Below are 22,761 nucleotides of genomic sequence, written 5' to 3'. Positions count from 1 at the left end.
CACCAGGGCAGCCTTAAAAACCCTAACTTTGAAAGAGTTATCTTCATGTTTAGGGAAAAAGCTGACAGGGGGAAGGCAATAAGGAAGGCAGGCTCTGTAATGTCCTGGAACAGGAATGTGGAGCAGCTCGGTGAGGCACACACACAAAATATTCCCAACACAAGCACTTGTCACCAGAGAGGGCAGGCAGGCTCCTCTTCAAACACTGGAAATGCTCCAGCTTGGCCAGCCCCACCTCTGGAATAAGAGGGGAAGGAGGAAAGGAAGCCTTTACGAAGCCGAGGATGCTCTTTATTAGTGCGCCTGAAAAAAATCTAGAGAACATCTGACAGACACGTCCATAAAATCAGGTTTTTATAAACAAAACACCAGCATACAAAATCCTGCAGTGCTTCCTCCCGTGCTCCCTACAAAATGATTGTCTCCATTGTCAGTCTGTGTGGGGGGAGGGAGAGGAGGATAAATAGAAGGGGATGCCCCGTACTCAAACTTTGTTTCCTTCCAAAGTCATATGGAAGAAGCAAACTGCTGCTGCCCTCCTTGGTTATACAAAAATAATGAACACAGGGGGTATGTGGGGGAGGATCAACACCTTGGAGGCAGCACCCTGACCCCCAGCCCTCCAGGGAGCCCTTTATTGCATGATCAGCCCTCAGTGCCTTCCTCAGCACAGCTTAAAGCCACAGCTCCTTTCACACCCAGAAAACACCCCCCAAAGAAAAAAAAAAAAGTCACTGATAGCCCTGCCAGGAGAAATCAGCTGTAGGGGAATGTGGAGATTAACCACAGCCACATTTTCTTCCCCACTAACCTTCATAATGCTCATTCATCCTGGCCACAAGTAAAAGCACAATAAACATCATCTCCTGCAGCCCCAGGACTAATCTGGATAAACCTCCCGGGCTGCGACTCCACGCAGAGCAACTGCAAGAGCAACAACTGCACTGCTCCTTAATTTGTGGTTGAATTTATGGTTTGGAAAACAGCCCTTTAAGGTCCTTCATGGGTCAGCTCAGAAGTAGTTTCATACCCGCAAGTATCCAGAAAGAAAACAAAGAGTTGCCGTCAGGCACCCAGGGAGTTTGGCAAGGGTTGGGAGCAGCCACTGGTGCGTGTGTGCTCCTCTCCCACTCCTTCCAAGCGCTCCCACCGTGCCATGGAGGGAGAGATTTCCAGAAGCAGCTCTGTCTTGCCTCCCTCTGAAAGTCTCACCCACCTAGGAAATGCTCCTGAGCTGCCCAGGTGGGATCAGCCCTCTCCTGCTGTCCTTGTGCCACGAGGTGAGGCCACCAAGGAAAGAGAGGCATGTGGGACAAAGGGGATGGGGACACACATCTCCCACTGCCTGGGGCACTGGGAGAAGGGGGAAGCCTCCTCAGGAAGCTCAACTCTTAGTCTGAACCTGAGGAAAGATCAAACAGCAAGAGGTGAGGGAACCTCCCAGCTGCCAGGGAACTCCAGCCCTCAGAACTTCCAGTGCTGACAGGGAAAAGAGGGACTTGGAGAGACAGGTTCAAAGGATGACACAACTGCCACAATCCCACAAACGTGGCAGAGCTGGGAAGGGATCCCTTCTCCCCCTTCCTCTTCATCCCTCAGCTCTCAGGTGCAGAAAAGCAGACAGGTGAGAAGAATCCTTGACTTCCACATTCCTCCTGCATCCAAAACCCAGGGGAACAGTAGAGCTCTTCAGTGGATCTTCCCAACACCCGACTGAGCTGATCTTTTCCAGCCTGAGAAACATTCCTGCAAGGGAGGAGCCCCACTCTGGGCTGGGACTTGCTCAGCTGGAATGAGGACTGACCAGCAGGACTGTGTGATGCCCAGGAGCTCTGCTTAACCCAGAGCCAGCAGAAAAAAGCCAGACTTGGAGCTGCAAAACCTTCCACTCTTCTTCCCAGTCATTTATGCCAGCTAAGGACCAGCCAGAGAGGTTTCCCAGGGCAGGTGGCCAAGTGGCAGAGCCCCACAGCCATGTCACCCTGCAGAATCCCCCTCCCTGAGCAAAACCAGGAGCTCTGGGGTTTGCAGAGGTGAGCCCAAGCCCAGGCAGTGCCACGGGCAGGACTGACCAGCAGTGATGCAGAGACAGTCTCCAAAGTCCTGCCCCACCTGTGGCCACAGCATGATGGGGTGCTGGCCCTCAGTTCTGCCTCAGAACTACTTGGGGACAGCAAAATTCAGTAATCAGAGCTGGAGCTACTACAGAGCTGGAGCTACTAGAGGAGTGCATCTAGGTGTGCCAAAAAGGAGGGGGAGGGCAGGCTGCCCTTCCAAAAGTGCTGAGATTTCACACCACCTCCCCTTTCTTTGTAAGGAAGGTGGAGCAGAAACAAAAACTCACTCCCTGATCTTTTGTCCCTAGGTTAATGGTACCCTTTGAACAACAGGGATCTTCTAAAAGGGCCCAAGCTTTACTGTTAAGCAGGTGACTTCAGCAAATTCCCTGCTGTTAATGGATTACACATCCCTTTCCCCAAGGTCTGTTAGTGCTAAGACAAGCAGCAGCAGCTGGAGCCTGGGAAGGGGCTCAGAGGGACAAGGGCTCTGTTCTGCCCAGATGTGCTGAGCATGGCATCACACTCCATCTGTGTGCAGCAGCCTTCCCCCGAGCCCCCTGGGCCTCTGGCTTCTCAGCAACCACTGCTGGGGGCAAGATTTGATCCCTACGCTGGTACACTGACAGATCTATATACACCCTCCCAAAACCCAGGCTGGGCAGGAATACTCTAGGTTATTGCATAGAAGGTGGCTGTGTTAGCTGGGCCTAAATGACAGTCTGGGAGCGCTGCCGGAGGCTCAGGGGCTTCAGGGAGCTGCTGGCAGCAGATGCAGGCTCTTGCACTGGTGTCTGAGATTCCTCCTTCCTGGAGTGCTCCTCATACCATTCCTGCAGCAGGGGAGGAAACAGGCAGGGATCAGGATCACCCCAAAAGGGCAGAGCCAGCAGTGGGGGCACGTTTTTCCAGGCACAGAGGGCTCTTCCCAAAGCCCTGGGTAGAGCCTAACCTCCTGGAACAGCCCAGCTAACTGCAGCATGCCTGTGGTGCACACACTGACACCTTGCCAGGCACAGCCCAAGGAAACTTCCCACCCTCAGGATGTCCCTCCTGAGCACCCAGGGCTTGAGGATGCCTGTTCCCATGATGTCTGGGACTTGCAGAGCAGCTCCTGGTGCTGGGCAGCACCCAGGGTGTGCCAGGATGTCACATCCCTCAGCCACAGACCAAGCAGAACAGGCAGGAGGTTTCTCTGCAGGTGACCCAGCCTCACAGTAAATCGTGCAATTTCCTTAGGGGGACTCAGGACTCATTCCCAATCTGTCTGCTCTGGGGACAAAGGACAGATTCAAATGGTTACAAGATTGATTTTTTCAGCACTAACCATGACATTAGCCCACGACCTTCAACTACCTTTGGAAGTGACCACACCCACGGCAGAAAGCTCCTGACCACGGGTGGTACTGGCAGGAAGGTGCTAAAAATCCAGGGAATCTGCTGATTTACTTGTCTTCCATCTTGCTCAGCCTGCAAACCAGGCAGGCCTGCCTGGGACAAGCCAGCCTTGGTTTCTGTGTCAGACAGACACACCTAAGCTCAAACACAACCACATTCCAGAGGTTTAAGAGCCCTGTGCTCAGCAGCCAAGCCCCAGGCAGCACCAAACTGTGCTCACAGCCCCAGCAGACACCTGGAGAGCCCAGGGCAGCTCAGCAAAGCAGGAGTGCCTGTGCACACCCCCAGGGTGGCTACTGCCACTGGCCTGACAGACCTGCACCCACTGAGGGGCTCTGACGTGCTCTGTGGGGTAACAAACCCCTGGGCTCAGAGGAAAGCAGTGCCCAGTGCTTGAAAGGATGGGTTGTTATTGCAGGGAATGCTCTCACCACTGACTTGCTGGCAGCTCCAGCTCAGGCCCACATACCTGGATCTCCTCCTCATACATCTTCATACTCAGGTCACTCTTGGTCCTCGACCTGCGTCCCAGGAACACTGTGGACATTTGCTGAAGAGTTGGGGCAAGGAGGAGGAAACACCAAAAAAGACATTCATCAGTCACTGAGCAGCTGGATCTGTCCTGGAACTTCCTTCCTGTGGACACCCATCACCCACTGGTGAGCTCAGAGCACCCCAGGCTCCTTCTGCTGTCACCTGAGAGGCTGCAGCACCTGTGCCACGGTGACACGGGGGTACAATGGCCATTGTCAAAAGAAACACTCAGCTCTGCCCAGATGCATGAGACAACAGTTCTGAGACAAAAGCTCATTTTCCCAGTGTAGAATGTTTTAGAATGGAACCATTAGCAGTGCCATGGAGAAAGGAAGGATCAGGAACCAATGCCATCATGCTGCTGCATAATGCTCCAGGACTGTCCCAGCCTCAGTGCTCTCTGATGGCACACAGAGACAAGCAGGAGAATTATGAGAGAGTGGCTTCCTTAGAGGAAAAATAAATATGCTTTTTTTCAGTCAGCAGGGGCCAGGACAGCTCTCAGGGACGTTTTCAGGCAGCAGGGACCAGACTTTGTCAAGGCTATGCAAGGAGCAGCTGCTGCTTTTCCAGATGCTGGGATGCTGCAGAGTCCCTCCAGCAGCTCAGCCCTGAACACTACACAGGCAGGTGATCTTCTCTCTCCACACAGGCAAAGTGGCCCTGGCACACCTCCCTCTCCTGAAGGTGAGAATTCTCAGTGTTTCCTCTTACCCCATATTTGTCCATCTGCAACACGATCTTCTGCAGCTGAGCTGTTTCAGTGGCAGCTGAAGTCCTCTTGTACAGCTCAATTATGCCAATCACCTCCTCCTTGGAGATCTCCTTCTCCAGAACAATGCCATTATCTTCTGGAGAGGCAAGAAACAGAAAGAGGGGGGGGAAAAGTCACCAAGATGAGCATTGCTTCAACAGCTGCTATGATAACCTGGAAGGCAAAGCCTAAAGCACACAGCACCAAGCCAGAGGTCAGGTACAGTCTGTACCTGCTTTTGTGACTGGAACTGGGATATGCTCAACCCCCAACAAGGCAGGGAGAAAGATAACTAGTGAGAAGGGCCAGCAAACCTTCTGGCTCAAACTATTCTCATCAGGCTCCTTGGTATCTTAAAAAAATAATAAATCTTGTAGCTTTTTTGCTGGCCTGTAAGTTAAGACATTAAATAATCACTTAAGAGTTTCTGCCTTTTGATCTTCACCTGCCTAAGAGAGCCTGGGAGTCCAGGGCTAACCAATGTCCTTCACTGCTCCCTTCAAACTGGGTGCAGGAAGGAACAGAAGTGTTTCCCTAATTAGTAGCTCCTGTGCCACACAAATTTGATCTTCTGGCACCTAAAACCCCAGGGGGGTGGAGCCTTCACCTGAAGGAACAGCAGGAGAAGGGCTGTGAGCCATGAGTGTGGCTTTGGCCCTGAATCAGCAGGTCAGGAAGGTGCCAGCAGTTCCAGACCCCCCAGCTCAGAAGGAAAAGGACAGAAGTGATGAGGGGGATGCAGAGCCCAGTCCCTGCCAGTTCCTAGAGGGAAAGGCATGTCCAAACCCAGCACAGAGTCAGCAGCCTAAGCACAACCAGAAAATGTGGGAAGAACTGGACAGGCAGTGTCTGCTGTCCTCCAGGTCATGGCAAAAAGTGCTGGCAAATCACCTTGGAGACACATCCTGCCACCAGTGGGTGTATTAGTGAGGAAGGGAAATTGGTTTAATAAAATTATCAATCTTCCCTTCCTGCAAGGTCCCTCGTTGAGCTTTGCTACATCATTGCTGCAGTGTTTCCTAGAAACCTTGCATGAAATGTACACGGACTGCCTATTTCAAAGAGTTTGGTTGAAATGGCTCAAGTGGTTGAAGTTTGTATGTGTGTGTGCACAAAGACAGATATAAAAGCCACATAAATACACCCACAAATGCTTTTTGGGGAATTCTGGGGGAGAGATGAGGGGCAGAGCAGAAAGACCAGACAGAAATATCACACAAAGAACAAGCTCAAGCAGGAGAACAACGAGCAAAAGAATGAGCTCAGGATGTCAGGTTAAAAAAAGAAAATTTTTAAAAATCTGTTTTTTCCTGGCCAATCCCATTTTCTCCTAGAGACATGAAGTACCAGGGAGAGAAGACACAAGGCTGCAGGTCAGCCAGGCCTCAGCTCTGACCTTCTGAATCCTGGTTCTTCCGAGTGTAGTTCATGCGGAACACAAAAGCGTCCAGGATGAAAGCCACGATGATTGTCATCACCACCATGGTCACAATGTAGAAGATCATGAAGTACAGACGGCTCCAGTGAGTGGTTTGGGATGTCACCCCTTCCTAAAGAGGAGAGGGAAGAAGTGAGCAGTGCTCAAAAGGAGGGAGAGGCAGTGTTAACTGCTTATCAACAAAGCAGCATAAAACACTCTGCCCCCAGGGACTGCTTGTGCAATGCTCAATGCCCCAACAGGTCCTTGCAGCTAAAGAGAGATGTTCCTACAAGCAAACACACAGAACATCCAAAGCTGGTGGCTTTGGACAGCAGGGTGACAAACTGGAGCATAGGGTGACTTCATTTGTCCAGCCTGTACAGCCTGAAACGTGCCCAGCAGCATGGCAGGGGTCAAATGCCTCCCAACAGTCGGGGCCAAAAGACACCTGGCAACAAAGCCACCATGGGAGGAAAGCAGTGGTGGTGTGGAAGGTGTGCCTGAGCTGGCAGTCTGTGCTGCCTGCAGGGGCTCACTCACCATGATGATGTACCAGTCGTTGACCACCGTCAGCTCAAACAGCGTCACTGCACACCAGAGGGAGAAAACACACACAGGTAATTGTTTTATCCATCCTGACCTGTTTCACAGTGATCTTTAGATAAAGGGATTGACAGGGAAGACTGACACATGACAGCCAAGTTTGAATAAAGACAGCAAATCCAGAGAGAATGCAGACCCTCCCCACTGCAATTCCTTCAGGCAAAGGGTCACACCCACAGAACGTGCAGCATGGCTTCATCCCTGCTTCCTAAAGAAACCAGACCTGACTCCTCACCAGAGAGCATGGAGACCTCTAACATCTCCAGGAGATAAGTAATCTGCTCACACATTACAAAAAGTCATGGAGAGCAATCAACACATTCAAATTATTTTTCATCAGAGGGTTTAAAGAGAGACAATGCTGTTGGTTCTATAGAAGGGCAGTGCCTTAATGCCCTCCTTGAACACCTCTGGTCTGATCACCAAGCAGAACAGATCTGCTGCCTTCCAGCTGGCTCTGAGAGACCTCTGCTTACCCTGCAAAGCATCGTGGCACAATCAGTCAGCTGGAGCTCTCCAGACAGAGAGAGCAGGATGCTGAGTGACGTGCATTAGCAGGACTGCCTGGGAGAGTCCCAGGCTCACATGAGCATTACAGAGCCATCCAGCTCTGCAGGAACACAGGATAATCTTTTCTAGGGACAAAAGTGCCCTTACCAAAGCTGTTCAGAATGTTGTCAAAGTTGTTGAGATAGTAATAACCTTCTTCCACAACTGTTTTGTTGCCAACTGTGTGGTTCACCCAGCGGTAGGAATCTGCGACCGTGCTTGTGCTGGGAGGAGAAAACAGGACAAAGAATCAGCAGAGACTGAAAGGAAACCAAGGAAAATATAAAAGGTTATAAACACCAGCCTCTCTAGAAGGTGGTAAGAAGAGTGGCAACTTCTGTCTCTTGGTCAATATTTGTCTTTTCCTCTGGAAGGAATCCTCTCCCCTCCACAGCTCAGCACAAGCTCAGGGAGGACATGGAGTCTTTCTAATAATTCAGCAAATATTATACCAGAGAAACTGAGAGTTTGAGTTCCTTGGCTCACACCCTTCAAGCTTGGCATTTCCAAGTGGTCTGCCATCATTAAAGGTGAAAAGGGCACAGCACAGCTTAGAGTCCAGGACCAAGTGAATTGATGTTGGGTGAACTTGTTGCTGGGCAAGTAACTCTGCATCATAGAAACAGAATGGTTTGGGTGGGAAAGGACCTTAAAGCCCATCCATTTCCACTCCCTGCCATGGGCAAGGACACCTTCCACCATTCCAGGTTGCTCCAAGCCCTGTCCAACCTGGCCTTGGACACTTCCAGGCATGGGGCAAGAGAAATGAAGTATTTCCTGGATTTCTGCCACATGCTGCCTTAGCTACAAAACCCCATTCAGCCCCAGGCCACTTCTCCACAGGGAAATGGAGCTGCCAGAGCTCCCTGCTGCTGGCTGAGCACCAAAAGCACTCTTGAGGGGGCTGGACTGAGGTACTCACTTGCAGCAGTTCGGGTAGACCACGCCAGCGAAGAACTCCATGCCAACGATGGCAAAGCAATAGTAGAAGATCAGCAGGGTTAAACCCAGGCTGGAGGCAGAAACACAAAGAATACTGTGCTGCTGAAGAGTTGCTAAGGCAGGGAAACACAAAATCCTAGGCTGGTTGCTCTGGGAGGAATTTCCAAGGGATGGGAAGCAGCACTGGAAACCCCAGCCCACCCTCCCTGCTGCTGGGGCTCTGCAGCTCTTGGCCTGCTCTCCTTCAGGGAGCCCTTGGACAAGGAGAGCCACTCACTGAAGAGAGACACCAAAGAGCAGCCTGGATCCCCTCCCAGCCTGTCCTTTTCTGTTAAATAAACATCTCTGCACAGCTCCTTCACTAAAGAACACCACACACTGTTTGTGCCCTCTGCACACCCTTGCACGCAGGGGCTGTGCCAAGAGCAGGGCTCTCCAGCCAGCTCAGGCCTCCTGGCAGGGAAGCAGGGCTGAGGAGCAGCACTCAAGCTCCAGGGGCACTCAAGCTCTGCCCCACCATTCCACAAAAATGCTCTCAGGGGCTCTGCTGAGGACAGGGAACAGCTGGGGCCAAGGGGATTTGTGCCAATGTTCTTCCCACGGGGGCTTTGTCTTCCAGCAAGAGCTGGGACGGGGGAGAAAAACTAAAAATAAATTCTCAGTTATCCTCCTACCACCAAAGCAGGGGGAGCCCAGGGTGCTGGAGTGTTGCTGCTCCAAGGGATTGGAAGATGAACACTCCCCTGGCTGAGAAGAATCAGTAACTACCCACTGAGAGATCAGAGCAGGCTGGACAGGTCCCTGCCCTGACCCCAAACCTTCACTGCCCTGTCCCTGCCATCACCCCTAAATCCCTTCAGCAGGTTGGACAGGTCCCTGCCCTGACCCCAAGCCCTCATTCCCCTGTCCCTGGCACCACCCCAGGAGCAGAGGTGGTACCTGGCCATGCGAGGGAACAGCTCAAACATGGTGTCCAGCACGTTCCTGTAGCGTTTCTTCAGCTTGAACAGCCTGAAAGGAGAGGCCAGGAGTTACCCACACCCTGCAGCTCTCCTGGTGTTGGGGGAAAGAGCAAAAAGGAGAATCCCAGCCCTCTCTACCTTGCAGGTCAGTGACAGGGAGGTTTCCTGACTTTCCTAACTTCTTGTTCTAGCGGACTCTGCTCACCTTCCTGCTGTCCCATCTAAATGTTTATGACACATTCAACAGGGCTGAGGATCTCAGGGGAAAAAAAGCTGTCTTTTTCATGGCATGATGCATAAACAGCTATTTAAAACTCCTAAAAGTTGTAAGAACTTACACTAGGCCCGTGTACAGGGTCAGGATTCATTCCTGCTTCCCCCAGACACAAGTTTTTCTGTGTTTCCCCCTGACCCAATAAAAATTGATGAAAGAAAACTACACTGTGCCTGCTAATTTAAGATTTGGCAACCCCAACAGCCTTTACAGAGGAACACAGCTGCCAAACAGGCTTTGGCAGGGGAGGAACAGAGAAAACGTTTTTTTTTTTTTCCCTCTTGAGTGTCATGAAGTGTTCTTAAAATCCTCACTGAAGAGCTAAATTACATCAGCTGGTTTTTAAGGAAACATTTCACCTCAAATCCCTTCCCCCTGTGGCTCTGGAGGTGTTTTTGCAGGTGAGTGTACCTCGACATGAGAGGGTTAATGAGCCCCAGCTCCCTGAACTGCAGAGAGGTGACAGGCCATGGTCTTGCTCAAAGTGAGAGATGCAGTTGGAGCAGGGCAGTACTTCACCCTAGAAAGCAGCATCCTTTGAAAACTGTAATTTCTGGTAATTCAATGGAAATTATTAAACTGGCTCAGACCATCTCACCCTGACAGAAAAGCTTTTCTCTGAACAGCATCAGACAATTTAGAGGAGGTGTAAGAACCCCACGAAGGCAGACACAGGATAATCTGCCCCCAGTAAATCCCTTGATCTCTATTAGAGATCAGCTTAAGCTCCAAAGCACGGGGTTTTCATATCCCATCCCAAGTTTTTTGTTATCTCTCATTTTGATAACTCGGGCTAATCCCATTACCCCACGCAATTCCTGCTTGCCACGGTCACATTCCCACAGAGCAATCCTTGCTAAGGAGCTCAGTCCCCAGTGGGACTGATGGAAAACAAGCCTGTTTCCCCCCACCTGCTCTCTGGAATTCCTCCCTTCCCAGCCTTTCCCAGCTCACCTCAGCAGCTGGAGGGGTCGCAGGACCACGATGAAGTAAAAGGGCTCCATGTTGAATGCCAGTGCCATGAGCCCCAAAAATGCAAACAGGGTGACTGAGAAGTCAAAGCTGGAAAGAAAAATGAAATCAAATAAATGTAAGAGCAATGATTTATCAGCAGTGCTTCTGCAAGAAGAGGGGTTGGTGCTGCTCCAGCCTAACAAGGCCAGGGGCAGAAGAATTACAACAGCTGGCTGATGGCCTCCTCTCTCCAGGCTTGGCTCAGGAGTTTCCAGCCCAAAAAGAGGAATGTGCACTTACAGATTCCAGCCTGAGGACAGGTACTCCACAGGCCCCAGCCCAGTGGTCTTCAGGAGCAGCTCCACGCCATAGACTGCAACACAAGAGCATCAGGAATGAGCAGCCTCCCAGGAAAGGCCCATGGGAAGCCTTGCCCCCATGGATGTGTGGGGATTTTAAAGGATTTCTGTTAAACAGGGGATTAACAGAGCCCACCCATCTTCTTCATTCTCAGTGAGGTGCCAAAGAGAATTTTCCCCTCCAAATCAACACATTTCCCTGTGTGCATGGAGATTTCTCTCTGGAGAATTCTACAAAACAGTCCCTGCCAGGCACACCATTGTTCTGGATGGAGGCTCTACACCCATGGCTGAGTTATAACTTCAGTTCCCTCCCCAGTCCTCAGGAAATGACACAGCTCTGTTGGGAGGCATCAGCTTACTTGTGAGGAAGACTATGTAGCTCCAAGGGACATTCCTGGAGAAGAAATTCCCTCCTGCAAGAGACAAGAACAGCTTTCTCAAGCCCTCCCTCTTTTCCAATCCCCCAGCACCACAGTGGAGCAACAAGCTGTGGTGTTTCCTACCTTGAAGCATGAAGGTTTCAACAAGAATCCAAATTCCATTCACAGCCACCACAGTGTCTGGAAAAGAAAGGAAAAGCCCATAGCAAAACCACTCCTGGGTATCCATTTCTTAGGCCAACAAAAAGAATACAATACAGAACAAGTGGCATTGGCTCCAAGGTAATGAACAAAGAGAACTCACAAATTGTGAGTCTTCCCCCAAGTCTTTCTCCAGGCCTTTAAGAGATGCAGTGCCTTTATGTTCAAAAGGAAACAAAACTAAAAGAAAAAACCAAAATGCCCAGCCCCAAATTACTGAGTAGGAATAGTCACTTAGAAGCCAGCAGGCAGCAGCAGGAGGAAGCACTCTTCCTCCTCTAGAGAACAGGAGCACAGATTCCCTGTCTGAGCAGCTCAGTTGCCAAGCAATCCCTCCAGCAGTGAGGATGCTCACAGCTCCTTGAGAGCAAACAGAATGTGGCTCACTGGGAAGGCACTTCCTAATCCAGCATCCTTCAGCTGGAGAATAAATCCCCCAAGGTTTGGGAAAGCTGACCACCAACCCACCTAAATGCAACAAGCCCCACAGAGGTGCTGTGCAGAGAGCCAGGGAGCCTCTCCAGAAGGAGAGCTGAGAGCCCAGGCTGGTGGGACCATGCAGCAGTTCCCTCCCTCTCCACCAAAACTCCAAGATTTGTCCATGAACCACAGCTCAGACCACACCAAGTCTGGGAAGGATGTTGAGATGCTTGAGTGCATCCAGAGGAGGCAACAAGGCTGGAGAGGGGCTAGGAGCACAAACCCTGTGAGGAACCACTGAGGGAGCTGGGGGTGCTCAGCCTGGAGAAAAGGAGACCCAGGGGTGCCCCCATCACTCTCACAGCCCCTGAAAGGTGCCTGTGCTCAGGTGGGGCTGGGCTCTGTCTCCAGGCAGCACTGACACAACCAGAGCACACAGCCTTGGGCTGCACCAAGGGAAATTCAGGCTGGATATTAGGAAAGAGTTTTTCACAGAAAGGGTGATAAAGTTCTGGAATGGCTGCCCTGGGAGGTGTGGAGTCCCCATCCCTGGGTGTGTTTAACAAAGCCTGGGTGTGGCACTGGGTGCCAGGGTTCAGTTGAGATATTTGGGCTGGGTTGGACTTGATCTTGAAGGTCTCTTCCAGCCTGGTGATTCTGTGAATTCTGTGAAAGTTCCTCCAAATTCCTCGGAGGGCTGGCAGAGCCAGCACACCAGAGCCACGTGAGCAAGGGAGCCAAGCAGATTATTCCTACTCACACATGGTGTACTGGAACACACAGGACTTCACCAGGATGTTGATGCCTGTGTGGAGAAAAGGATGACAAAACAAACCATGGTTTACACCATCCTCCCCACCACAGATCCCTCTGTCTTCTCCCTAGAGACATTTTCCATAGAAGCTAAACAGATCAGCAGATGATTAACTTCCACTTTTTGGGAACAAGTTTAAATACCCTTTAGAATTTTAGCAGCAATGAAGTCATTATCCTCAGCCCCCAAGATGCCCTGTTTGGTCTCTGTGTGCTAATTCTGGGGTGGACAGAGGTAAATGCTCTGTGTTTGGACCAACAAGGAGGGTTGGGAGCATCAGCAGAGCTCTGAGGGCTCCTGTGGCAGCTGTATTTGGATCAGAGGGTGCCAGCTCTTCCCCAGGAGCACACACCACCTCAGAAGAGCTGCAGGTTCTTAATTCTGAATGGTGACATCCAGTCAGGTAACTTGGGCCACAGGAGGTAAATTGGCAAGCTATGGCTCTGATGGGGGCTTCAGGCCTCTCTTTTCCCTTCCCAAACTGCTGCCCTTGACCTGAATGGGACCAGGCAGCCTAACAGCTTTTGTGACAACCCAAATCCCACTCCACAGGGACATTTACAGGACAGAAATCCTCCCTGGAGACTCTGAATCCAAGTCTCTGGCCTCGGAGGCTCTGGATACACATGGAGCTGGTTAGAAGGCCTTCCCTCAGGTGTTTGCCAGGGACACAAGAGAAAGCTTCTTCAGAGTGTCCTGTCTTTGTAAAGAATGCTCTTCCTGCCAGCTGAGCCCATGCTGCCATGAGAAGAGTGAGCTACCTTTGAAAATAAGGAAGGCAGTCCGTGGCAGGTCATCGAACCAGTGCTCGCGGTTCCGCTTGGCCTGGAAGCAGAACAGCCACGGTCAGCAGCAGCCAGAGCCACATCCATGCAAAAAAAAAAAGGGCAGGGATGGAGACCCACCCTACCCCCATCACTGCTTCTCTCAGATTGCCTTTGTTTCTCACCCAGCTCCTCTCTAACCACTCCTTTTCTCTCCCTCCCACACACGGTTTCCTCCCTCTCCACCCGACAAACTCTTACCTTCCATTTTAAGCCAACAACTTCATAGAAATTGTAAAAATCCTTCAGACTGCAAAACAGAAAGAAACATCTGATCAGAGCCTTGAGGGTGAGCAGATCCTTAATTGTACCTGTCAGACATCACCAGTGGAGAGTCCCTGGAAGTCATTAACTCCTCATCAGAAGTGCAGGCACAGCTGACAGGACTCAGCAGTGACCTCTTCCCAGCCTGGCCAAAGGTTCCTGATTGACAACAGCCAGAATCTCCTCTCTGTAATGCTTCAGCCCTCAAGGGAAACTCTGACTCTGCTGAACTCCAGTGAGAAGAAAGACCTGAGGCTTAGATGCTAACTCCAAGGGATGGAGATTGCACTGCTCTCCATGAAGAAGTCTTGGACTGGCTTAATTACTCGTACAGTCCTTTTCTAACATCTTTGCACATTTTCTTTTCAAGGTAAAAATGAAGTTTGAAAAAGGACATGAAAGCAAAGAAACTCATAGAACATGAGTGCCTGTCTAGGTGCCCAGGGTCAGGCCTGTAACAGCTTTTATGTGTCTGGAAGTGAGGATGCTGAACTTCTCAGACTCTTAGTGGGGACATTGGTGTCTAAATTTCACAACTCAGTCTTTCTCACTGTGCATTTTCCATACTTCTCTGTGGCACTTGACTTCAAGGAGAAGCAACAGCACCAGTTTCATAGGAGAGTCACTTGGAACCTATCTGAGGCCAGAACAAAGGAAAGGGAAGAGAAGGTCTCCTGCTCTAATTCCCTCTATTCCCTTGCTGGCTGGAGTTAGCTGCACCCACCCCCCACCAGAATGGCAATTCTCTGCCTCATAACACAGAGGATGGCAGCCCTGAAAGCACCAGCAGAACCAAATTTTAATTAACAAAACCCTGGGGGGGACAGCCAGCTGCTGGAAAAAAGCAAAAACTTGTTAAGCTGAGAGGCTGTGCTGAGTGAGGAAATGCTCCAGGCAGGCTCCAGTGCTGCTCCCCAGCTCCTGCCTCTGCTGTGCCAGGGGACAGGGAGGCAGCTCCTGCCTGGGAGTGCCAGCAGTGCTGTATCCACAAGAGGGCACGCAGGAACTCCAGCACCTCAGCTCTCAGGGTACCCACCCCTCCCAGCTCCCTGCTTCCCAGAAAAAGCCTTCATGCAGCCATCCTCTCCAAAGAACAGCCCAGCTGCAGGCAGTGCAGCAAGCTCCCTGCTCTGGGTGCAGCAGGGTGCTGGTGCTTGAGGATCCCTAGGATGAGGGAAGAGAGGGGAATCCTGACTCCCTGTTTCAGAAGGCTGATTTATTATTTTATGATATATATTATATTAAAGAATGCTATACTTAAACTATACTAAAGAAAGAGAAAGGAGACATCAGAAGGTAGCAAAGAATGATAATAAAATCTCATGACAGACCAGAGCCTCGAGACAGCTGGACCATGATTGGTCATCAAGTAGAAACAATCCTCATGAGACCAATCAAAGATGCACCAGTTGGTAAACCATCTCCAGACCACATTCCACAGCAGCAGATAGTTATTGTTTACACTTCTTTTCTGAGGCTTCTCAGCTTCTCAAGAGAAAAATCCTAGTGAAAGGATTCTCATAAAATGTCAGTGACCCAGCAGCAGGACCACCCTACCTGACTAAAGGAGTATTGCTCTGGTTCAGTGCTTTGAAGGTGAGATATCTCTCCCTGGCACACATCCGAGGCTTGTAGAACCGCAGCAGCCCTTCAAAGTGCTTGAAGGAAATTCCAGATGGCCTCTGGCAACAAAGGAATGCTGTCAGAAGCAGCAGCAGCAGGCAGGAATGAACAGAGCTTTTAATTCTCACTCTGGATTTGTTTTAAGCAGGATTTCATTCATTCTAACTGGGCCCCCCTAAGTACCCTGAGCTATTACTTTAACACACCGAGCTCATCCCAGGGACAGAGATCAGAAAGCCTTTCTGGCAATGGGTCCCTCCAGCAAATGCAGAACTGTTCCCTGCTGCCCCATCACCTGAAAATTGTCCAACCAGACACTCCAAGCAGAGTTCAACCCCTCTTCTTGGGAAATTAGCAGGCAGCCTAACAGATCCCATCATGGCACTTTTTTAAGACCATCAGCTATGTGCACTAAACATGAACTAATCTACTAGAAGTGGGTTAGTTATTTTTGGGTCTTATTTCTCTTGCTGCTCCAACAAGTTAAGCAAGAACTCCAGCTTCTCCCCACAGTGCTTGTCTCTGTTAAAAGCTGTTTGTAGGTGAATTCCTTCTGTTTCTGCACTGCTCACTTGTGCAGGATCTAGAAAATGGATTATATTTTCAATTGTATGACCCATCCCTCCTCTCAGTAGTGATGCCTGGTAAGCCAAACAAGTCCTCAAATGACCCAGACTGATTCAGAGAGAAATCAATGATCACATGCACTACAGAAAAAACCTCCCTCATTTTACCAAGCCATAAACTCACACAGGGCTGAAATTCAGAGCACTCTGCTTTTTCTCATCTAACAGAGGTGAACATGAATGAAAAAACCACCAGCCCATGGTGAGCCTGATCACAAAGCACAGAGATAAAAGCCCTTTTTTTGGAGGTGCTGTTTCAGCAGCCAGCCCAGGGTGCTGCTGGCACAGCTGTACCTGTTTGGTGACCAGCAGCCGGTACGCGTGCTGGATGGCCGTGCGCTTGTGCAGCAGCAGGGACTTGAACTTCCTCTTCTCAATGTCATTGAAAGTGTCAAACACAACAGCCAGAAGCTGAGAAGACAGGAAAAAAAAAAAAAAAAGTGCTGTTTTGACCTTTATACTCTGCAGGGTTTAAGGGAAGCAAGGAGAGGCACAGCAGATGCTGATGGAGTCGGTGAGGTCCCGCTGGCACCACAGATCCCACAAAGGGATCCCCAAGCTCTGATCCACTTTTTGGAGGAGGTCCAGATGTTTCTGGCCCCTCAACACTTGCTAGTGGGTTTTAAAAGCTACATAAGTGCCAGCAGACAACCATATTATTAAAATGCCCTGATCTGTCTCTGGAAAGCAGGGTTTGAGGGCTGCTCTCTGGATCCACCCTCCCTGGGAGCTTTGGCTAACACATAGCAAAGCTAACCTTCCATCTGGGGGGACAGTGAAATCCAACCATAAGCATCAAATCCCTCAGCTTGGGCTGCAGAATTCCTCAGCTCCTTTGGCAAGGCCTTTTCCAGCACTCACATCCTCCCCTGGGCAGCTGTGCTCTCACTCTGCAGTGATCAGCACTGCAGTCCTGCCATCCTGAGTAATTCCATCCCCTTCAAACTGATTTACAAAGTATTTCGGGCAAGTCCAGATAATAAAATGCCACTTTATGATAAATAATTAAGACAGAGAAGGATAATAAATTTCATGCAACCCAGTATGTCACTCCAAGCACGATATTAATGGGAGTGTAGTTGAAAGATGCTCATATAATTTGGATTTCTGTGATTTAGTTCAGTTCCTCACGGTCAGACATTAAGAGAGTTCTGTCTGTAGCCAAGCTGCCACTTCTAGAAGTGTTCTGCCAAAGGGTCTGAGATGATTGCAGAGCAGTTCTGGGAACGGGGAAGACTCTGCTGAGCAATGAGCTCCAAAAGCAGGCAGAGGGAAGGGAAGTGCTCCCCTGGGGACTCACCAGGTTCATGATGAAGTAGAGCTCAATGGAGAGGTACACGATGAAGAAGACACAGGACCAGGGGTTGCGGGCGTAGGACGGCATCATCACATCAGGGAAACTGCATCCCAAAGGACACAAGGGTAAACCCCAAAACCCTCATGGAACACAGCCCACTGCACAGGCAACAGGCACAGGGAGGGGAGGGGGGTGTGTGTATGAACTCACATCTAAAGATCTGCACATCTGTACAGAACTCGTGGAATAAAAACAAACGTGGCAAGCGCGTTCCTCACACAGCCCAAACACCCAGTGGGATTTGTGGTGTGCTTAAGGGCTGTGCTTTGATATTCAACAACAGCAGTACAGCCCTGGTGCAGGTGTTACCACCTCAGATTTCTTCCTTCCTTTGCTAATTTCCTAATCCCCAGGGCTCTCCCTGACAGCAGATCAACATTTACTCACTGTTGTTACCCCCATTTCCTAGCAGACAGGTGAAGTGCAGCACAGGAATGGGAAGTTACTTCTCAACAGTGAGCTGTTGGCTGACAAAGGAGCACAAACACACATTTTCCCTTCTTGGACCAAGGCCTAACAGAGCTGTTTCCCCCTTACTGCCCTCACAGTGATGAAGACATCTGAGTCCTTAGAGATAACTCTGCAGCTGAGGTCACAGTGTCCTAAAGTAAAATGGAATAGCAGCTCTTCCCCTGCAGGCTGACCCTGGACATCTCTCTCTGTCAGGCAGAGGAAAGGGGTCACATATTTGGAGACAGAGCTTTTCTGCAGATAAACTCTTGGCTCTGCCAGACTCCTTTGGGACAAAGGGAAAGACTGAGATAGAAGGGCATGAACTTACTTTGAAGTGGTCAAAAGCACAAAGAGATTCACCAGGCTGTTCTCTAAGGTATTGAAGTACTGAAAGAAAAAAATCCCATGACAAAATGCAAGCAGGAACTCACAGGGACATTTTGTTCAAAGAAACAACCAGTCCCCCCACCCCTTTGGATTCAGGCACTCCCACAATTCCCTGATGCCTTCCCTAGGGAAAAGTGCTTCAGCACTTTTTAAGCTCCCTGAGAAATGGGGTGTGAAGGGTTAAGCCAAAAGCACATTTTTATAAGGACTTTTTCCCAGGCAGCCACAGCCTGGGCAGCAGCAGGAACCAGCGGCTGCTGGACTCTGACCACAGCAGTGGAAGTGGCTGAGCTTTGCCCCAGACACCTTCTCCCCTGGGGACAGTGGCAGGAGGCTCTTCTGGCTGAATGAAGGCACCAAGAACAAGGAACAACTCTGAGAATGTTTCCTTCGGGACATCCTGTCTTGGAGGAAGTTCCTTCCACAGTCTTCCTCCCCACAGAGGGTAAAGCAGAGTGACAGTGCCAGGAGCAGCCAGTGTTTGGTCTCACATGAAATAAACTATGCACTGTAATGTTGAATTCTTAATGAAAAAATCAAGATACTCACTGGATCTGAGTGGTTTGGGGAAAACAAGTAAAAACCTAAAGAGGCAACAGGGAAAACAGAGGAGGAGAGAAAGGAGAAAGAACAAACAAAAATAAAGTCAGTTCAATGTCGAGCAGTGGAGCAGCTCCCAAAGGGAAGGTCCCACTAACAGCAAATCCTCTCTGACACCCTGAGGATGGGAGTCTCTGGAAGACTTTCCCCAGAGAGATTTGCCAATAGATGTCATTGGCATTTCACTGCTCCTTTTGGAAAATAAACTTTCTGGGGATGGTTTGGGCTGTAGCAGGTACACTCCAGACACATGCATTTGTGGGGATGCAGATTAAATTAACACTGAGGAAGAGCTGGTGGGAGCAGAGCTTGAAAACACACACCACTGACTGTGCTCTGGAAGAGGTTAAAAGGACTTTTGTCTCAAAATTAAATACTCAGCCTTCAGATTTTTTGGATGTTTTAACTCTGCCTTCCAGATGACTGCAGATGAAATGGGATAAATGGGAGATCCTGGCAACACTTTGGATCTGATCAGATTTATATTCATCCAGGCTGCTCATGTTGCTTTTGGACAATCACTGGTTAAGAGCATCACTTCTCCACCCATAAATACAACTCACCCAGAATAGCAAAAATCACCATGAAGAAAAGCAGGAGGAGAAGGATGTCAATAAATGGTGGGAGGGACTGGAAGATCTGTCGCAGATTTCTGAAAAATAAGAGAAAAGATTAATAAATTAAAATTTGCACATTTACTCCTCCAGGTTGTCAGGGGAAAGAAAAAAACTCACCACCACCCCACCCCACACTTGAGGGCTTTCTTCCCACTCCCTCCAAGGAATAAAAGTAGAAAGCTTGCTAAATTAGGATCATTTCCAAGCTACCCATCTGTCCTTTGCAGTCAGCTCTCAGGTACTGCAAACAACACTAATGTCATGTTGTCAACTCTCCTTCTGCAGACTAAAGACCAGCCCTGATTCACTGTGCAGTCTCCAGGCAAGCCCAGGAGCTGAGCCAGTGCAGCCACACCCTGTGCTGGTCTCTCTGAGGTGGTTTATACACCCAAGCCCTGTGCACCATCAGAATATCCACACTTAGCTCACAGTGGAACCATCTCCAACACAAATGCCACTGAAAGACACTGACTCTCCTGGGATGCTTGCAGGATTTTGTTGGAATGCATGAAATAGAAGCCTCTCTGAGTCCCTCAGAGAGAGAAAGGAATGCAGGGATTAAACTGGAACCTTTAGAGAAAATGAAATATATTAAGCCACACAGACATGAAGTAAAAGTGTAAGCTTTAGTTTTAAGAAAGTAGAAATATATCTTAAATGCCTTAAGAAACTGTGTTAGCTAGTAAAAAGCCCTAAAGCCTAGTTTAAAGTTCAGTAGTGTTACCTTTCACAAAATTAACTTAGTGCCAGACACAATGAAAACAGCAGAACATTGCTTGCATTTCTGGATAGAACAGACAGAACTATTTGCATGAACAGACAGAAGTACATGTGTAGATTTTGGGGAAGAACTGACACTACTTTCAGACATTAGAATCAAGCTCAGATAGGAAGAGTGTTTTACAATCGTGTTTTCAGCTGACTGGATGATTTATGAATAAGATCCCCCTGTACTGGGGTGCAAAGGGGAAGAAAGAAAAAAGGAATAGTAGCTGCTAGCTGCTGCTGAGAACACCAGGACTCTATGCCAGGAAGCTTTAGCACAGACTTCAATACTCTGAACTCTTTGAGACTGATGTATTCACGCAATAAACAACCTTACAGCAACCACCAACAGCTCCTGTCCATTTGAAGACCCAAGACCCGTGCCCAGCTCCAGGATCTGAGTGCTTTCCCTCCAGCCCAGCCCCAGGAGTGAGGGCAGAGCCCAGCATCACCTTCTGACAGCCCCGCAGTAGCGGCAGTCCACGAGGAAGATGCAGCGCAGGGCGCGGGTGATGCGCACGTGCGAGGTCTGGCGCACCAGCACCACGATGGCCTCGATGAACTGCACCAACAGCACACACGTCTGCAAGAAAGGGGGGATCAGAGGCAAAGCTCTGCCTCACCACCTGTTTATCTGCACATTTCAAGGGTGGGAGGTGTCCCTGAGCCATTCCTCTGGCTGCCCTGGGGGGGCTCAGAGACCTTAGCACAGAGCCCAAGACCTCTGTGCCTTTGATCTTGACCCATGTAGCAAATTACCACCTTTATATGAAGAATTACATGTCAAGAGAGTTTGAGCAGAATAATAGTTGGCTTGTCACAGGGTGAAAAAATAGATTTTTGAGGTTTTTAGAACAGGGGCTTGGGGTCCCAAGATGGAGGAATTTGGGTGTGCCTTGTCCTTTTTCCTTCTTCTTCCTAGCCTCCATGTTCTGGGTGATCCTGGCACTTTTGGATTGGTTTAGAGTAGAAGCTCAATGTCTAACATAGGTGATAGGTATTGGGAAGTTATGGTAAATAATGTACACGTAGTTCTTAGGATAAAAAGATAACACCACCCTGAGGGCAGTCAGCGTGCCTCTGTCTGACCTGCTGAACAGACCTCAGCAGCCCAGAGAAAGAATTTTATAGATAAGAAACAATAAACAACCTTGAGAACGACAGCAGAAGAGCTCTGACTCCTCCTTAGGCTTTCTAACATATCTTGGGGTCGCTGTGACCAGCAGAGATTCTGAGACCTGAGAGCTGAGGGATCTCACATGAATCAATGGCAGCTGGGACACAGCAGCTACGTCACCCTGCTGCAGGGCAGGCCAGTACTGCATCTGGCTCTTTGGTCCTTGGAGGTGCTAAAGGAGAAGCCCTGACAATCAAGCAGAAAACTCACCTTGACCATAGTCCTTTTGTGCCTGATAAAGGTTTGGAAGCCCAGCCACCTCATCTTCATGGAGAGCTCAAAGACGACCACGATTAACGCAAACAGCTCCAGGGTAGCGTGGACCTGCCGCAGCACAGGGTTGGTGAGAACAGCAGCACAGCAGAGGCCACACTCCTGCCCCTCCTTTTCCAAGGAGCAGCTGGGTTTGACAGCAGTCTGAGCATTGTCTTGTGGCATGCAGGAAAGCCCCAAGCCACTCTTTTACAGCTAACATAGCAGTGTTTTTCAACATTTCTATATCTACTGCTTTGTGCTTTTATTAAAGCCTGTGCAATTTTCCTCTAAGCAGTACCAGGCCAGAAATTCCTGAAATCCATGTCCCTTCTGGGCTTGAGCAACACAGGAAAAAACTTACTGATACATTTGAAACTAAAGGCCAAGACATCAACAACTTGAGCAGAAGCACTTTGAAAAAGAGATGGAGACTGTAATTTTTTTAGGGGAACACAGGAAGGAGAGCTCCTGGGCAGGGAGAGTTTATACAGAGAAGGGTTTTTCCTTGAATTAGACATTCTGGATAATCACAGGGAAGGTCCTGATCTGCGTTCTAGGAACCAGTGGTGGTGCTGGGGTAATGGCACCAGCCCTGACAACAGCTTTGAAACCACCCCATCAAAGCCCACAGACTGCTGAGTTATCTCATGAAAAAGGAAAAACCCACCTATTTCTGTTACTAAATGAAGAACTGCACAAATTGATAACACGAAATGAGTATCACTTTCACTGTGGTCTGCCTAGATCAGATGGAAAAAGGAAGTTTTGCTGTCTGGCCTATCTGCTGTCAACCATTTACAGAACAAACCAGGTGGATTTTTTTCCTCCTAGTGCCTCCTCCTTCCTCTCTGTTTGGCCATCATTTTCCTCTTCCCCAGGCTGCAGAGCGAGCAGGCTTTGTCATTTAGGGCCAGGTACTCACAAAGATGCCCAGGCGGAGCATGGGGACGGCTGGGGCCTCGCACAGGGACAGCAGCAGCAGCAGCAGGGCCGTGCTCAGCTCCATCAGGTAGAAAAGGTGGTTGTGTGCAAAGAGGTAGGCAGCGAGTGCTTTGGCATTTTTGGGGTGAGTGAAGAACTTGTCGTTATTTTCTCCTTCCTAGGGCAGCAGGAATGAAGGAGGGAACAGCATTAGAGACTCTTGGGGCTATAAAAGAGTGAAGAATGCAGACTTTTATGGGGATTAGAT

At 49.6% G+C, this 22,761-nt stretch overlaps 1 protein-coding gene across 6 annotated transcripts in view; it reads right to left on the bottom strand.

Moving 5' to 3' along the window:
* Nucleotides 1–269: 269 nt before the first annotated feature.
* The window catches only part of TPCN1 (two pore segment channel 1), a 45,761-nt gene continuing 23,269 nt past the window's right edge, over nt 270–22,761 (bottom strand). For all 6 annotated transcript variants that reach the window (XM_059863478.1, XM_059863482.1, XM_059863477.1 and 3 more), the window contains 24 exons: nt 22,495–22,671; nt 21,528–21,641; nt 20,593–20,723; nt 19,322–19,410; nt 18,708–18,742; nt 18,100–18,158; nt 17,262–17,361; nt 16,256–16,372; nt 15,270–15,394; nt 13,650–13,698; nt 13,386–13,449; nt 12,571–12,615; nt 11,313–11,369; nt 11,169–11,222; nt 10,748–10,820; nt 10,448–10,555; nt 9,197–9,268; nt 8,238–8,327; nt 7,424–7,539; nt 6,704–6,750; nt 6,140–6,293; nt 4,704–4,840; nt 3,925–4,005; nt 270–2,890 (listed from right to left, as the gene is read on the bottom strand). In XM_059863478.1, coding sequence (XP_059719461.1) covers nt 2,768–2,890; nt 3,925–4,005; nt 4,704–4,840; nt 6,140–6,293; nt 6,704–6,750; nt 7,424–7,539; nt 8,238–8,327; nt 9,197–9,268; nt 10,448–10,555; nt 10,748–10,820; nt 11,169–11,222; nt 11,313–11,369; nt 12,571–12,615; nt 13,386–13,449; nt 13,650–13,698; nt 15,270–15,394; nt 16,256–16,372; nt 17,262–17,361; nt 18,100–18,158; nt 18,708–18,742; nt 19,322–19,410; nt 20,593–20,723; nt 21,528–21,641; nt 22,495–22,671 — 2,217 coding nt within the window. In that variant the 3' untranslated portion in view covers nt 270–2,767. The remainder of the gene's footprint in view (nt 2,891–3,924; nt 4,006–4,703; nt 4,841–6,139; nt 6,294–6,703; nt 6,751–7,423; nt 7,540–8,237; nt 8,328–9,196; nt 9,269–10,447; nt 10,556–10,747; nt 10,821–11,168; nt 11,223–11,312; nt 11,370–12,570; nt 12,616–13,385; nt 13,450–13,649; nt 13,699–15,269; nt 15,395–16,255; nt 16,373–17,261; nt 17,362–18,099; nt 18,159–18,707; nt 18,743–19,321; nt 19,411–20,592; nt 20,724–21,527; nt 21,642–22,494; nt 22,672–22,761) is intronic.

This window comes from Haemorhous mexicanus, chromosome 19 (genome assembly GCF_027477595.1).
Source record: "Haemorhous mexicanus isolate bHaeMex1 chromosome 19, bHaeMex1.pri, whole genome shotgun sequence".
Lineage (NCBI taxonomy): Eukaryota > Metazoa > Chordata > Aves > Passeriformes > Fringillidae > Haemorhous > Haemorhous mexicanus.
Note: the sequence above shows the minus strand (reverse complement) of the source record. Positions and strands in the feature narration are given on the sequence as shown.